Source organism: Oreochromis aureus, linkage group 3 (assembly GCF_013358895.1).
Source record: "Oreochromis aureus strain Israel breed Guangdong linkage group 3, ZZ_aureus, whole genome shotgun sequence".
Taxonomy (NCBI): domain Eukaryota; kingdom Metazoa; phylum Chordata; class Actinopteri; order Cichliformes; family Cichlidae; genus Oreochromis; species Oreochromis aureus.
Window position 1 is genome coordinate 133,697,940 of NC_052944.1, and position 14,891 is coordinate 133,712,830.

Genomic DNA, 14,891 nt, shown 5'->3' on the forward strand with positions numbered 1-14,891 from the left:
ACAGATATGATTCGATGCAGAGAGGTCTGTTAACACATAGTGAGTGAGAAAGGTGACTGGAAAGGAAAAACTCAATGCGTCATTGGAATGATGCATTCTAATCCTAATAGTTGCACTTCCACAGGTCACGGGCACAAGATAACCTGTTTAGGAAACTCTGCACCAAGGGATTGGAGCTAGAGTTGGTCAAGTTATTACTTATTTTTAAAAGTAACTAGTTACTTAGTTACTTTTTAAAAACATGATTTAGACCCTAAAAGGTAATAAAGCGATAGATCTTTCAGCCCAATTCTACTTTTTCTACATAATCCATATAAAATCTAATCAAATGGAAAAGTCTCTTTATAAAACTTGTTTTATTAGTTTTAATCTTTTAACTTTATGCATCAAGCAAACATTAAATTATATGCAACATTCTCTGACTGGAAGAAATTTGTTTAGCATTTAAACCTATTTTCTGCACATTCCTGCACATAAAATAAATTATTTTTTGTGTTTACACTCACTCTTTCAAATAGATGCAAGTAAAACACAGCAGAAAATAAATAAAAATAAATTAAAATCAAAAAGGGATGAATTAGTTTTCTTATGTCATGTTCCCGTCACAAATTGGCTCAAGGAGAGTGGGAAGCAGGAGTCCACAGATGAAATGTTCCTATAAATAAAGTGGAATTTATTCAAACTTTACCAAAACTTCAACACATCAGATATAAGCAGTTCAGCAGGGAGTGGTGTCGTATGTGCCGATGCAGGTGGATGCAGAGAGAGGCCAGGGCCACGTTCAAACCTGAACACGCTGCACAGTGTTTTGTTCCAGTTTTAGGGATGAATGAAATGCTTCCTTGAAAGGATGTGTGCAGTCACCAGTGGGCGTGGAAGCATGTGCGCCCTCATGTGGTGGGTGTGCAAGAAAAGTCATCCTGTCACACAGCAATGCCAGAAAAGCTCTGAGAACATTACACTGCATGACCCCAGGACCAAACATGAGGGAGATCTAAAATTCAATTCAATATTATTTATATAGCACCAAATCACAACAACCTCAAGGTGCTTTATGTAAATCTACCTAAATTATCTAAAAGGTGACGCAGACTGACAACATTTGCCCTGCTGCATCTTGTCAGAGCTCCTCTAATGAGGGAGGAGGACTTTCCTCCCTCCTCCTCTTTCATTTATTAGTGTTTTTTCCTTATCATCAACTCACCTGTAGGAACAGCCAGAGAGGACAGCAGCAGCACACACACACCTGCAACAGGAGAACAGAGGTCACTAAAGGTCACCAAAGGTCAGCGGTCATCATGAGGACCGACAGGTGTAGGAACATCAGCTCACCTGCAGCAGTCAGCAGAAACAGGCCTGAAACTGAAGAACACACTGATCAGAGATCAAATGGTCACATGACCAAAGAGAACCATGCAGACTGCAGTGATTGGTTACTGTTCCCACACATCAATAACCCACAGCGCCCTCCAGTGGTGGAAATACATGTGGAGAAACATGAAGGAGACTCACAGCAGAGGTAGACGCTCCGTCTCAGCTGTCACCCCCACAGCTCCACAGGTCTGCTCCCCGACCTCCTACATTAAACAGAGCAACATCAGCACAGTAGGAGCTCCTCTTCATCAACACAGGAAGAGTTCCTCATCATCATCATCATCACAGGAGGAGCTCCTCATCATCAACACAGGAAGAGTTCCTCATCATCATCATCATCACAGGAGGAGCTCCTCATCATCACAGGAGGAGCCCCAACAACATTTACCTCAATGTGCTTCATGGAGAAACATTCAGACGACCCTCTTTCAGCAACCACTTTTGCAACAGTGGGAGAAAAAACACTTACACTTTATTAAGTGCTCACACTGTGCATCCATAACATGAAGCTTATAACATAAAATCTGTCTCTCGTTCTTCCTCTCTGTCTGTCACTCAGACAGACAGACAGACTATTATTATCATAACAGGTGGAATTGCAAGCAGAAGAAACACATCACTGTCCCCTGCCCTGCTGTGGTGCAAGAATATAACAAGACTATGGTTGGGGTGGACCTGCTTGACTCACTGATTGCACTCTACCGCAGTTAGATTCAAGACATGGTACCACCAGCTGGTGTTCCACTTTCTGGACATGATCATCGTTACCACCTGGCTGCTCTACAGAAGAGACTGTGAAGGCACTGGCATGGAGCAGAAAAACCAAATGAGGTTCTATACCTTCAAATTTTATGATTGATATATTGTTAGGGACCAGTGTTGGGCAAGTTACTTTGAAAAAGTAATTAATTATAGTTACTAGTTACTTCTTCAAAAAACTGTTAGAATATTGTAACTGAGTTACAATATTCTAAAAGTAATTAATTACTTGAAAAGTAACTATTGCATTACTTAAACAAAAAAAAAAAGTTTAACCCTCTGGGGTCCAGGGTGTAATTGGCCATTTTTAACTACTTTTGATGTTTCGTCTACATTTCACCTTTAAAAACGATTTACTTTGCCGTGTTTGGTATCATTGTTTTCAGCACAACCTCACGTGTCTGAATTTACAGTTATGTTTTCATGTTGACATACTGTATTAACACAATTGATCTAAAATCAGACAAAAAACATAAAATCAGAGTAGAAACAGTTATACTTTTTACTGTAACAACCACAAACAATGAATCATATTTCATGTCAATTTTAAAATCCTATACACAAGTTTTGCAAACAACAAAGTTATTTGCATCCATTTACCATTTACCTTGATTTTTTAAATAACCACTTCAAACTATTTACAGAACAATCAGCTGTTCTTCAATAAGATGCCACACAAATTATTTGTGGCACTCCAAAAAAATAATTTCTGTCCACTACAAAGGAGAACATCACAGCCTGATACCTGCAGGTCTGACAGCAGCAGGTGTATCACTCCTGTTTCTACCTGGAGGCAGCAGTCGCCTCATTGTTCTGACACACAACACAAAACTATCCACAACACTACACACTAACTACACAAGACAACACATTAACTACACACTCCAAACACGCTAAACGTCACAAATCTCACATCTCAAAGCTCTCTCTCTCTCTCTCTCTCTCTCTCTCCATCACTCCTAAAACTTCCCCTGTTTTTTTTTTTGGAGGGGTGGGGGGTTTGCTCATAAGCAGAGGTCTCGCTGTGCTGTCCTTAGACAGTAAACACGACAAAACTATTGAGGAAAAAACGCCGCGTACATAATGTTTATCATGACTCTGGTTTTACGTGGCCTATCGACACAATTTAAAAACTGGCACCTTGTTGCTTTGTCTTTAAGTGGTCACGTGATTGACTTACCACGACTACTTTATTCTTCCTCAGTCAAACAGCAGCACTCGATTGTTTTGCCCCCTGAGCTCCAGGTGTTGTACTAGACAGTGATCGTGATTGCCGTCCGCGGGAGCGCGCAGCTGCTTAAAGCTGTAGCGTCCAGATTACTTACAGCTACTTCCTGCAGCTGATATAAGATGCGTTAAGCTGAACACAGCTTTAACCGTCTGTTTGTTGAAAAATAGTAACGGACCGCGTTTCCTTGTTAGTAACTGTAACGGCGTTGTAACGATAGGAATAGTAATTAGTTAGATTACTCGTTACTGAAAAAAGTAACGCCATTACTTGTAACGCCGTTACTCCCATCACTGAGCGGTACCCAGCCATGTGTTAAACAAAGCATCGCAACGAAGAATTTTTTACAGTCGAATTATTGCAACTCTAATCCAGATGTTACAGACGTGTTGGAAACATCAGCAACTGGTTTCAGTGATCTGTGAGGAGCTGCTGGATTCACGTGGAAGTCAAAGGTCACAGACATCAGTCAGATTGATGGTAGAGCTCTCTCCATTACTGACACACACACACACGTACCGTCACTCCTCTTCTTCCTTATAAATGCACAGCACACACACAGACCAAAGGCAGCAGCCGGGATGATCAGAGTGACCAGCACAGCTGAGAGGACTATGGGCCAGACTGGAGGAGGTTCTGTAACATAAACACAGGAGACATGAACATCATCAACATGTTTGTATGAAATCACATAAATCTGACTTCTGTCCACTGACCTTTGACCTTCAGCTGTACTACAGTTTTGCTCAGATCTTCTCCAGCCCTGCGAGTGGTGCAGGTGTAGGTTCCACTGTCATAGACTGTGGGTTTCCTCAGAGTGAGGCTGAGGTCTCCAGTCTGCAGAGCGTCGACTCTCATTGATGTTCGATGTTTGTAACGATCATTCTGACCACTAAGATCATCACAGTCATAAAGATTGTCACTTTTCTGCCTACGCAGGTGAACTGTTGGGTTACTGAGCTCCTCACGGTCCCACACTGCTGCTGTGGAGCTCCTGGAAGCATCAGCTGGTACCTGACAGGGCAGCAGGACAGACTCCGCCCCCTCATACACCTCCACTCCTGAGGCATGCTGGGAAACTGAAGACAGAAACATGAAACAGGTGAGACCTGTTCTTCACAGTCACATGACATTTCTCTCTCTCTCACACACACACACACACACACACACACACACACACACACACACACACACACACACACACACACACACACACACACACACACACACACACGCACACACACACACACACTTCAGCAAAGAAACAGTGCAGTGCTAACATGAACCATCAGTTTGGGTCTGTAACAGTGAACCTGTCCAGCTCATCAGTGTCTCCATCAAATCACCAACACAAACACACGTGTACAGTAAAGGCTTCTGTACACACAGCAGACCATTTGTTCTGCCCTCAGACAGTTAAAACCTGCTCTGTACTCAGAACATCAGAGGAAGCAGCTGAGAGAAGCTTCCTGTGAGGGTCACTCAGGTCCATTAGCAGGTGAGCAGTCAAAGATGGACTCAGGTCAGGTGGATAAAGCTCATCTGTCTGCAGTCATGTGTTAATTATATGAATGTAACGTATATGCTGTGAATAACATCAGCTGAAAGTAATTAAGACTGTGACATCAGACAAAAGATAAAACTCTACGTTACTAAGTGAATGATTTTATGATCCTCAGCTGCAGCTGTACCAATATGTAGTATTTACACATAGTACTAATATGTAGTACATGTTTCTGTCGCTGCCTCTTTGGGTGGGAGTGCTTGTTTCTCTGTGTGGGTGGAGGTCTCAGCGCCATCAGTGTTAAAGCTTTAATTACAGCACTGAGCTGACAGCACCCTGGCTGTGTGTCAGGAGGAGGGCTGGTTTACTGTTTCTACTTCCTGTTTTTGTCTGTGGCTCCTCCCCCTGCTGGGGTTTGAAATTACATCTAAAAAGGCTCAATGGGAAATTCCTGTAGCTGCAGTCTGAGCTTAGACACGTCAGATCATCACACACACACACACACACACACACACTATCACTCAGCTCAACTCAACTACCTCAAAGCATTGAGACTGGACTTACACATCAACCTGTAAATGCTCTTTTTGCACAATATTTTTATGTTTACTGTTCCTGCACTACCTACATACCAAGTATGTTTACGGTTTCCTTTGCACTACCTACCTAGTTAGATAATTTATGTTGTAATTTATGTTAGGTCAGTGTGTCCTGTCTCTAGTTAGCTAGTTTAGTGTTTTTCTGTTAATTTATGTTGTAAATTTATGTTGCATGTAGCACTTTGGCCCTGGAGGAACGTTGTTTCGCTTCACTGTGTACAAACTGTATATGGTTGAATTGACAATAAAGCCAACTTGACTTGACTTGACTTGACATTGGAGGTGGCTACACAGTTGTAAGTAGACAGTGAGCAAGGGGCTTAAAACACAGCCCTGAGGCACTCCAGTACTGAGCGAGATGGACGGGGAGACATGTTTTCCCACCCTCACTGATTGGGGTCCGTGTGTGAGGAAGTTGAGGATCCACTGGCACAGTGATGAGCTGAGTCCTAGATCCTTCAACTTGGTGAAAAGCTTTGAGGGAATTATTGTGTTGAATGCTGAATAATGCTGAACAATGTATGTGCTTCTGCATTCTGCCATAATAAAATTTGTGAGAAATATATTGAGTTCTAAAGTTTTAGGTGATGGGTCTGTCTAGCACAGACCCACCGCTGGAACGAGACAATTTTACTACAACAGCAAAGCAAGACACAAGTAGGCAAAGTTCTTTATGTTGCTCGTACATGAGGGAGAGAACTGTGACAGCGCCGTTCCTTCACTTGACCTCAATTGCTCTCGTCTGCTCCCTCGTAACACTGCGCTTTATTGAGGTTACATGAATATGCATAGGTTCATTAACATATGACATCTTACACAGATATGCATGTGACCAAAGAATACCTTGTCTGTGTGTCGTGTGTGTGTGTTTGTGTGTGTGTGTGTGTGTGTGGTCAAGATGTGAACCTGTGAAGACTCCCCAAAGCTGGTGCCAGGAGTCTAGCGGTCCATCTAAACAAAAGGCTCCTATACTTAGCCAGATACAGAGTAGGTGTCCTCCTATACCATAAATCAGTAAGAGAAGATATAACCTCTCTCATGACCTTAAGGTGTATGTGTATGTCAGAGTGCTCTGGAAGGCACACAGAGTCTTTACAGACTGCTAAGGATCAAACCTCTATCAATCTACAACCAATTATAAAACTCTAAGCATATATGAGTAAATATTTCTAAGCATAAACGACAATCCAATAATATAAACCTGACATTAGGTCTCAGTGAAATGCTACTGTACTGCAGTAGAGGGAACCAAAGCTTTGGTACTGCCCTTGCATCTACTAATGACTGTACATGTATGGGCAATCTGCACATGACAATTACTGTATGCACTGGCTATGCAAATAAATGATCAGTCATAGTGGCAATGATCACAGTCACACATGATTATTTATAGAAGTACTCAAAGCACAAACTTGCCTGCCACCAATATTTTCCTATCACATTTGTCTGACTCCTTTTATAATATTGTACTATGAAATTGACACTCCAAATACAACAACAGTTACAATGCCTGTCCCACAAAAAAAGTGTCCAACCTTTCAGTTACTAAATCAATGCAGTAGTGAAATTTAAATTTTAACACACTCTGATTGCGTCGGTGTGTTTCTGCCAGAAATACTTGCTGCTTTGTTGTAAATATTTCTGATGATTATAAGGTCAGTGAAAGCCTGCTATAGGAGTGAACCAGGAAGTTCTGACACTGTGCTTGAAACGATTGGTAACAGTCATAGCAATAGTGATCGCAGTCATACCTGCTTACTCGGGTTGTCTGCTGCTAATCTTAGTCTAGTTTATTTAACACTCCGGTTTAAAAATGTTGTGCTGTAAAAGGGACACTCCAATTAAGAGTTATTAATGTTCAACCTAGTCTTAATGAGCGACTATAAAAACGGTGCTCCCTGCCCCCACAGAATAGGATTTTTTTTTAACTATTCACCTGGGAAATGTTTAAAAGCTGATATCTATTTTGTACATTTTCTCAAATGACCCCTCAAGCTGAATTTAGGGAATAGACCACGCAAAATTTATGGGAAACCAGGGCTGGACTGGGACAAAAAATCGGCCCGTGTAAGATGCTGTGTAAGACATAAATAAAGCTAAAATACAAAGGTTTGGACACTGTTTTGCATGTTTCCCTACTGTAGGGGTCTCTGCAAGCATACAGGGCTCTGAGAGGGTACAAGATGACAACTTTGGAATTCTACTGGAAACAGTCGATCATATTTTTTTGTCAAAGCTGAATCCAGGGCAGAATACGCTAAATTAGCGTTATTAGCTAACAGCTACAATAAGCATAAAAGTTACTGTACGGCTATCATTTGTTAACATGACGCTTGTTCTTATACATGTAATACATTTATTACCAACCTGAGAGTTTATCCGCTGGTCATTCGACATGACGAATGACTTCTGAAGTCTTAATTCAGCTCAAGGCGCTGTAGATTCCGTCAGTAACACTTTCGGTCCGCTAGTAAAACGTAGTTCTATTAATCTGCGCTCGTTTACTCTTGAACCGGAACCGGATGTAAGTTCCAAAAAACTGAATTTTGGAACTGAAACTGAATGGTGAGAGTGAAACTGAAATTATTCGAGAGCTAAATTTTTAAAGGATAAAATACGGTTTCAAAGCAAATGAATTCATTTTCAAAATATAAAATTCAATACTGAAAGTATTCAAGAGCGAAATTTGAAAAAGAATGAAATACAGTTTCAAATCAAATTAATTCATTTCAAAATAAACAATACAGTTTCAATTTAGTGACGATCATTTTCAAACCAATGCACTAGGTGTATTAGGCTAATTCAAATTCAGTTTTTAAAAGCATTTATTCAAGTTTCAATTCAGATTCAATCTGAGCAATGCAAATTCAAATATAATTTATTCACCATCAGTTTCTGATGCCACAAAGTTCTGCCCATAGGCTCTCCTAACCTTTATGATGTCTGAGTTAATTGTTTAGGTTGCTAAGGTGCCAACTAGGCATAACCAGTGTTGGGCAAGTTACTTTGAAAAAGTAATTAATTATAGTTACTAGTTACTTCTTCAAAAAAGTAACTGAGTTAGTAACTGAGTTACAATATTCTAAAAGTGACTAATTACTTGAAAAGTAACTATCGCGTTACTTTAAAAAAAAGTTTAACCCTCTGGGGTCCAGGGTATAATTGGCCATTTTTAACTACTTTTGATTTTCCCTCCACATTTCACCTTTAAAAACTATTTACTTTGCCTTGTTTGGTTTCATCCTTTTCAGCACAACCTCACGTGTCTGAGTTTACACTTATGTTTTCATTTTGACATACTGTATTAACACTATTGTCTAAAATCAGACAAAAAACATAAAATCAAAGTAGAAAAAGTTATATTTTTTACTGTAACAACCACAAACATGGTTAATGAATCATATTTCATAACTTTGGCATAGCTGGACTAAACAACTTGGTCAAAGGAGCCACTATCACAGAAATGTTTCTGCAGAAACACCTGCATTATCCAGTCATGCCGAGAAACGGTTTCATTTCCCATTGAGTGGAGCTAGATGGTTCAGTATTACAGAGCATTTGGCCTTTTCTGGACACACCTGTCCAATGCCAACCTGCTAACCCAGGTATGTAACAGTTCCTTTAACGAACACAATTGGCCAAAAACATTTTAGAAGAGGAAGATGAGAAAGATGAGTCTCAGCTTTGGCCCATACAATCTGAATGTGACAACTTTCCACACTGGTGTCCATCAAAAGGTGTGCACAGACCATCATCGGCTTTGGCATGTACACTTAACACACTAACAGGGGTAGCACCAGAGTTAACAGGCTCTGGAGTGTGCACCTGTTTTTCCTGGTGAGTTTCGCTGGAATGGTAAGTCTTAAGCATGTTAATGTGCCATAGCCCGGTTTTCTTCCTGCACTCACGTGTATGGAGAACACAAATTGTTTCAGACACCATTTTTGCTATGATATAAGGAGTGGCGAGGGCAGGACCAAACGTTGGCAGCAAAACAAAGACCCGTGAAGTGACAGTTCCAACCTGGTTCGAACTATCACTTCACTGTTTTTATATCAAATCGACTCTTTATGTTAGCCTGGGCCTCATAGAGAGATTTTTTTTGCTAATGATGTAGCACATCCTAGTTTCTACCCATGTCATGACAATATTTGCTTACCATTGCCTTGAGGGTCTGATGCCAACGTTCAACTGAACCTTGCAACTCTGGGTGGCAAGAGCTTGAAACAGTATGGGAAACTCCCAGGGACTCCAAATTCTGTTTAAAATCTTTAGAAAAGAAATTAGTACCCAGGTCTGTCTGCACAGTTTCTTTGAGACCAAATGTGGTAAAAAAAAAAAAAAAAAAAAAAAAAACTTGATTAACACCGTTATAGTGCTTGCTGTGGTGATTCTCCACAAAGAAATTTCCTCAGGAAAACAAGGAGATATAGACATTATCATTAACAAGAACTGATTACCTGCTTTTGTTTTTGCCAAAGGACCAACACAATCAATAAGGACATTCTCAATTGGTTCACCAATAGCAGGAATGGGGTGGAATGGGGCAGGGGCACTGCTTGGTTTGGCTTATGCACAAGCTGGCAAGGGTTGCACTACATCTGTTTTTAGTGCTGGCCAAAAAAAGTATTGCAAGATACGGTTGTACGCCTTTGTGATGCCTAGGTGCCCTGCCCATGAATGGCCATATGGTAGCTCTAGCACATGTTGATGGGAACCGGCCGGCACCACTAGCTGTTCGACTGCATGCCATTCTTCACCTGTTCTTGGTGCCCACCTGAGTATCAGCAGTTCATCCACCATAAAAAGGTGTGCTTCCTATCCCCCTACAGTCCTCAGACGCAGGAGCAAAGCATTTTGCTAATGGCGAGTCTCTCTTCTGAGAGCTAATGAGTGCCTGGTGAGTTAGTTCATGATCTTCTTTAGGCTTAGCCACTGGCTCAACCACAATTATGACCTGATCTAAAACACTAGTACCTACTTCCTCCACACAGGGTATCGTATCCTTCCCCAAAACCAGAACCAGACACTCTCCCTGACAAGTCGGCAGCCATATCCTGTTTACAGGCACGTGAACATATCAAAACATTCACAAGAAACACATGAGAATGTTGCTGGACCAGGACATTAGAATCAGGCTCTGAAATAGGGGATTCAGTGACCTGAGGGGCAAGATACACTTTCCCTCCCGCTACATTGTTCCCCATGATAAAGACTCCAGCAATGGGAAAACATGGGCGGACTGCCACAGGAAAAGTAGCATTTACCTAATCACTCTGTATACAAAAACAGAGGACAGGAGCAGGCACAAAAGTCATCCCAACACCTCTGACAATAGTGCTAGTGTCACAAGCTGTTTTTTCATCAAATGTTAACACATTACCAGTAATAAGGGACTGTGAAACACCCGTGTCACACAGGAAAGTCACAGGGGACTCATCAATCAAAAAGCGTACCAATTAGTCTCATACGTTCTCCATTGCTGCCTGAACACAAGAGAATATTGTGGAAGAAAACCAGTGCCCAACTCACCCGATAACACCTCTGGTGTGGGGAGAGGTTGTTTGGGTGGTTCAAAGGCATTGAGAAGCTGGTAATGAGATGGCAGAGAAAGTTGTAGAAGAATTAGTGACAAGAGTGGATGGGAATGTCATACCTACTTCCTGAGCAATTTCCCAAAGTTTGCCTGTCAAATGGTGGAACATTTGCTCTTGTCTTTAAAACTTGGCTTCTTATTAGGCAAATGTGTGACTCACTGGGTTAGCGTTTGCTGAAACCATGTTGTGGCTGGATCATTCTGTCAAGGCTAGCAGGCTGGTGGACTCAAGCACAGACTCAGAAGAAGTGTGTTTATTTACAGTGGTCAGATATTTATCTTATCCACTGCCTTATATACTGGCTTTATCAACCAAGTGATCAGGAACAGGTGGTGCTTGATTACAGGTGTGCACAATTATGGGCAGAAACCTGTGACGTGTCCACCCCAGGACACTGAGAAACAACAAATACACAAGGGAGAAGGGAGAGAGAGAGCATAGGCAAATTGTTAGAGGGACCCTGACAATTGCTTTAAAAACAGGCAGTTAGCAATGCAAGAGAGAGTGACCATCCTAATCCCTAAAAGTATAGGTTTTTCCTACAGAGAAATTACGAAGAAAGTCAAGGTGACAGTCAATATAGTGTCTTTTACCATCAAAAGGAACTCAGAAACAGCAGAAACCTCTGACAGGAACAGCTCTGGTAGACCCAAAGTCATAGCATCATCAAAAGACACATTTCTGAGTCAACAGCTTGCATGACAGGTGGCTCACAGGACCAAAGTTCGAAACAAAGGTTAATAGTGGTCATACACTCAAAAAAAATCAACTAGGGCATGTGTTTGATTAGCAAAGCAGTAATATGTTTACATTACATGAAGAAATCATTTTTATGGGTATTAAATGATTCATTCTTTTTTGTTGAATGTGAGTCAAAGAAAATTCTGAAGAGTTAAATTCATTCATGGCAATCCAATGAGAATGAGGTCCATCAAACCAACGACTCAGATGGCGTCATGCATTGCGCATGCTCTACGCCCACCGGATGCAGAAGAGTCCGTTGAGAGTTAACGAGCGCACGTGGAGTTACTCCTTTGGTATACTTGACAGTAAGGTAAGTTATTCACATATCTCTTTATATATTTATTTAGGTTAGGAGTGTGAGAGATAAATACTATTTGTTAAATGTTTTACCCATGTAGTGTGGTAACTTAGAGGAGCTTTATATATCAGGGAGTGTGTGGAGCCAAACACTTTTCTCATATAAGTCGGTGAATGGCTAATTGTTGCAACAGAGCAAAAACTGACGAGGCTATTTTGGTAAGTTCGTTTTTTTTGTCTGTCGACTTTGAATGAGGTGTGTTTCATGGTTATCTGCATGGTTAGAACTGTTTTTTCTCTGGAGTTAGCTAACTTTGAAGACTGTCATGTCAGCAGGAAAGCCGCGTAAAGTAATGTCTTCGCATATAACTCCTTGAATGAAGGGTTACTTTCTCCTTAACCGGAGTTTATTGTTGGTAGCAGTGGTAAGACTGACTGAAATAGTTTTGGTGATTTTTATGATGCTGTACCTAAAATTGCTGTTTTTGTCAGTGGAGTTTAGTAAGGGAACAACTGCATTAACTGGATAGATAAAGGGTTGAATTCAACTAAACCAGTGTTTTGCGGAATTAATACCAAGGACTAAGAGAAAATCTGTCACAATAATTGCATGTGCATTTTCTGTTTTTTGTAATATCTTCACTTAGTTTTTGAATTCAGAATGATTTAGGTGGCTCATTGTTCGGGTCATAGTTTCTCTGCTCTCTGGTGCTCTGCATTAAGACTGACTAACAGTCTTCATATTTCACAGCATGTAGATATTAACACAAATTCATCAAGAGTAATAATTTTATTTTAATTAAATAATTTCTCACCCCAGAAATACGTCGAAAAATAAAGCCACATTCTCTGAGATTCTTATACCTCCTCAACAATACATGGTAAGTTTCATATGTTTGACATATTATTATTATTATTAGTAGTAGTAGTAGTAGTATTGTTGTTGTTATTATTAATCTGTTTTTCAGATTGACAAGGAATTCCTGCGCATATTGACAGTACCGCTGCTATCTACATTCTTTTCTGAGCTAGACTTGTACACTTCATGCATGATGAAGATCTTTAGAAGCAAAGGTGGAGGGCTGGAAGAAAAATGAGACGCATCATGGGGACCATCTCCAAGGTGTGGGCTAAAATGGTTAAACCTGTGTTTAAGAACTTTTTATGCCCATAACATGACAATTTTATGAGCAAAAGTATCTATACATATGGTAGGCAAAAGTCCTAAGTTGTTTTCATATTGTTATACGAATTATATAAGCGTCAGTCTTATATTAATAAGTAATTGATAAAGTCATATGGTTAATCTTGATCAAAATGAAAAAACAAGCGTGTTTGGTTGCCTCATTTTGTGTCTGATTTGGTTGAGATAGATGAGCACTTGCCTTTTGGTCCTTCCAAACCAAGTATTTCTTTTTCAAACTGCTGCCTGAAAGCTAAATATTGTCATTATGGATTCCCTTTTTCCCTAGGATGACACAATACATACAAGACGAGCATCCATCCTGAAGTCCTTCTGTGACTACGACACCGTGAGAAACTTGTGAAGGAATATACGGTGAGTTACATTCACAAGGTGCTCTGTGTTATGTAACTTAATGTAGGGGTAATTTTGATATGCGAAATGTGACACCCTGTACAACTAAAACATATTGTAATTTTTCCTTGTTTTGTTTAATGCCAAATTTCTGAGGTGTGAAACCAGAGACATAGACTTTAGAATTTGGTAAATATATCAGCATATCCACGCTGATTGCTGAATTCCTTTTTTTTTTTCTTTTTTTTTTTTGCATATCTAGACTCCAACAAATGTATTATTATATTTCACATCACAGGACACAGAGGCCAACACTGAAGCCATAGAACAAACTGTGATGGGAGTGTATGTCCAACAGCAGGAGGGCATGGAGCCTGGAGATGACCCAGAGAACATCGGTGTCCTGGGTCCTACAATGCAAATTTGTGTTTACCTTTTAAAGTTCAAAATTGGAAGTTATAAAATGTTCATAAGGACTATGTGGTTTGCTCAATGGACATTAGAAAAAGATTGTTGGGTCATAAGTTAAAGTCTCATACACTTGCAGTGTAAACACTGATTTTTGCAAGATGGGCAATTGTTACAAAGGAAAATGTACCCACAGGTTTTCACAAATTGTTTGACTGGAGCAGTTGTTCTCAAACTTATTAAATGTTTTCTCCGCACATTAAATAGACTAAAGTTACCATTCATGGATACAGCCTGATTAAATGGAGCACTAATGTATGTATGCAAGAAACATTATTGTAATGTTGAATGGGTTAGGGTTAGTAATGTTGAATGTTAAATTGTGTTAAAATTCATGTTTTTGCTTGCAATACATGATTTACTACATTTTACCAAAGTTGCTTTGGGGATATTATTTTTTGTTGGCAAACTATTCTACAGACCATCTTTCTTTCAGTCAGCATGTATTGATTGTTCTGGAAGTTCTGTAGTCTCCTACGTGCACTGTTGTTAATGAATGATTCTAAATGTACCTGTTGTCTGTGAAGGTTCTCAGTCATCCAGGTCATCGTAGACTAAGGAGCTTGGAAAGAAAAGCGTCTGGACTTCTTTGAGTTGCTTGAAGACGTTTCACCTCTCATCCGAGAAGCTTCTTCAGTTCTAAGGGTCAGTGGTGGAGAGTCCCAGATTTAAAAAAACAGAGGAGGAGGTTTACGACACCAATTGTCTGCCATCTATAATCCAGTTTTGAGATCCCTTCCCAGACGCCTTAACGCCCACTCACATCCTGGGCCATCTGACCTCA

The 14,891-nt window shown here is 40.4% G+C and overlaps 1 protein-coding gene and 1 long non-coding RNA gene across 4 annotated transcripts; one reads left to right on the forward strand and one right to left on the reverse strand.

Moving 5' to 3' along the window:
- Positions 1-584: 584 nt before the first annotated feature.
- On the reverse strand, positions 585-11,279 carry LOC120438122. Of its 3 annotated transcripts, XM_039608567.1 has the most exons (8): positions 11,221-11,279; positions 10,997-11,054; positions 4,078-4,440; positions 3,881-3,997; positions 1,513-1,577; positions 1,333-1,362; positions 1,205-1,246; positions 585-920 (listed from the first exon to the last, which is right to left on the reverse strand). In XM_039608567.1, exons 1-5 carry the CDS (start codon positions 11,242-11,244, stop codon positions 1,534-1,536), a joined length of 606 nt encoding a protein of 201 aa, XP_039464501.1. In that variant the 5' UTR covers positions 11,245-11,279; the 3' UTR covers positions 585-920; positions 1,205-1,246; positions 1,333-1,362; positions 1,513-1,533. The 3 variants fall into 3 exon arrangements, with proteins under 3 accessions (XP_039464501.1, XP_039464500.1, XP_039464499.1); XM_039608566.1 differs by having other exon boundaries at positions 585-1,246; XM_039608565.1 differs by lacking the exons at positions 585-920; positions 1,205-1,246; positions 1,333-1,362; positions 1,513-1,577 and having other exon boundaries at positions 3,663-3,997.
- A 680-nt stretch (positions 11,280-11,959) lies between these two features.
- Positions 11,960-14,311, forward strand: LOC120438128. The gene is made up of 5 exons (XR_005611681.1): positions 11,960-12,115; positions 12,923-12,983; positions 13,071-13,225; positions 13,575-13,660; positions 13,938-14,311. It is a non-coding gene; the product is annotated as an uncharacterized LOC120438128 (long non-coding RNA).
- Positions 14,312-14,891: the final 580 nt, after the last annotated feature.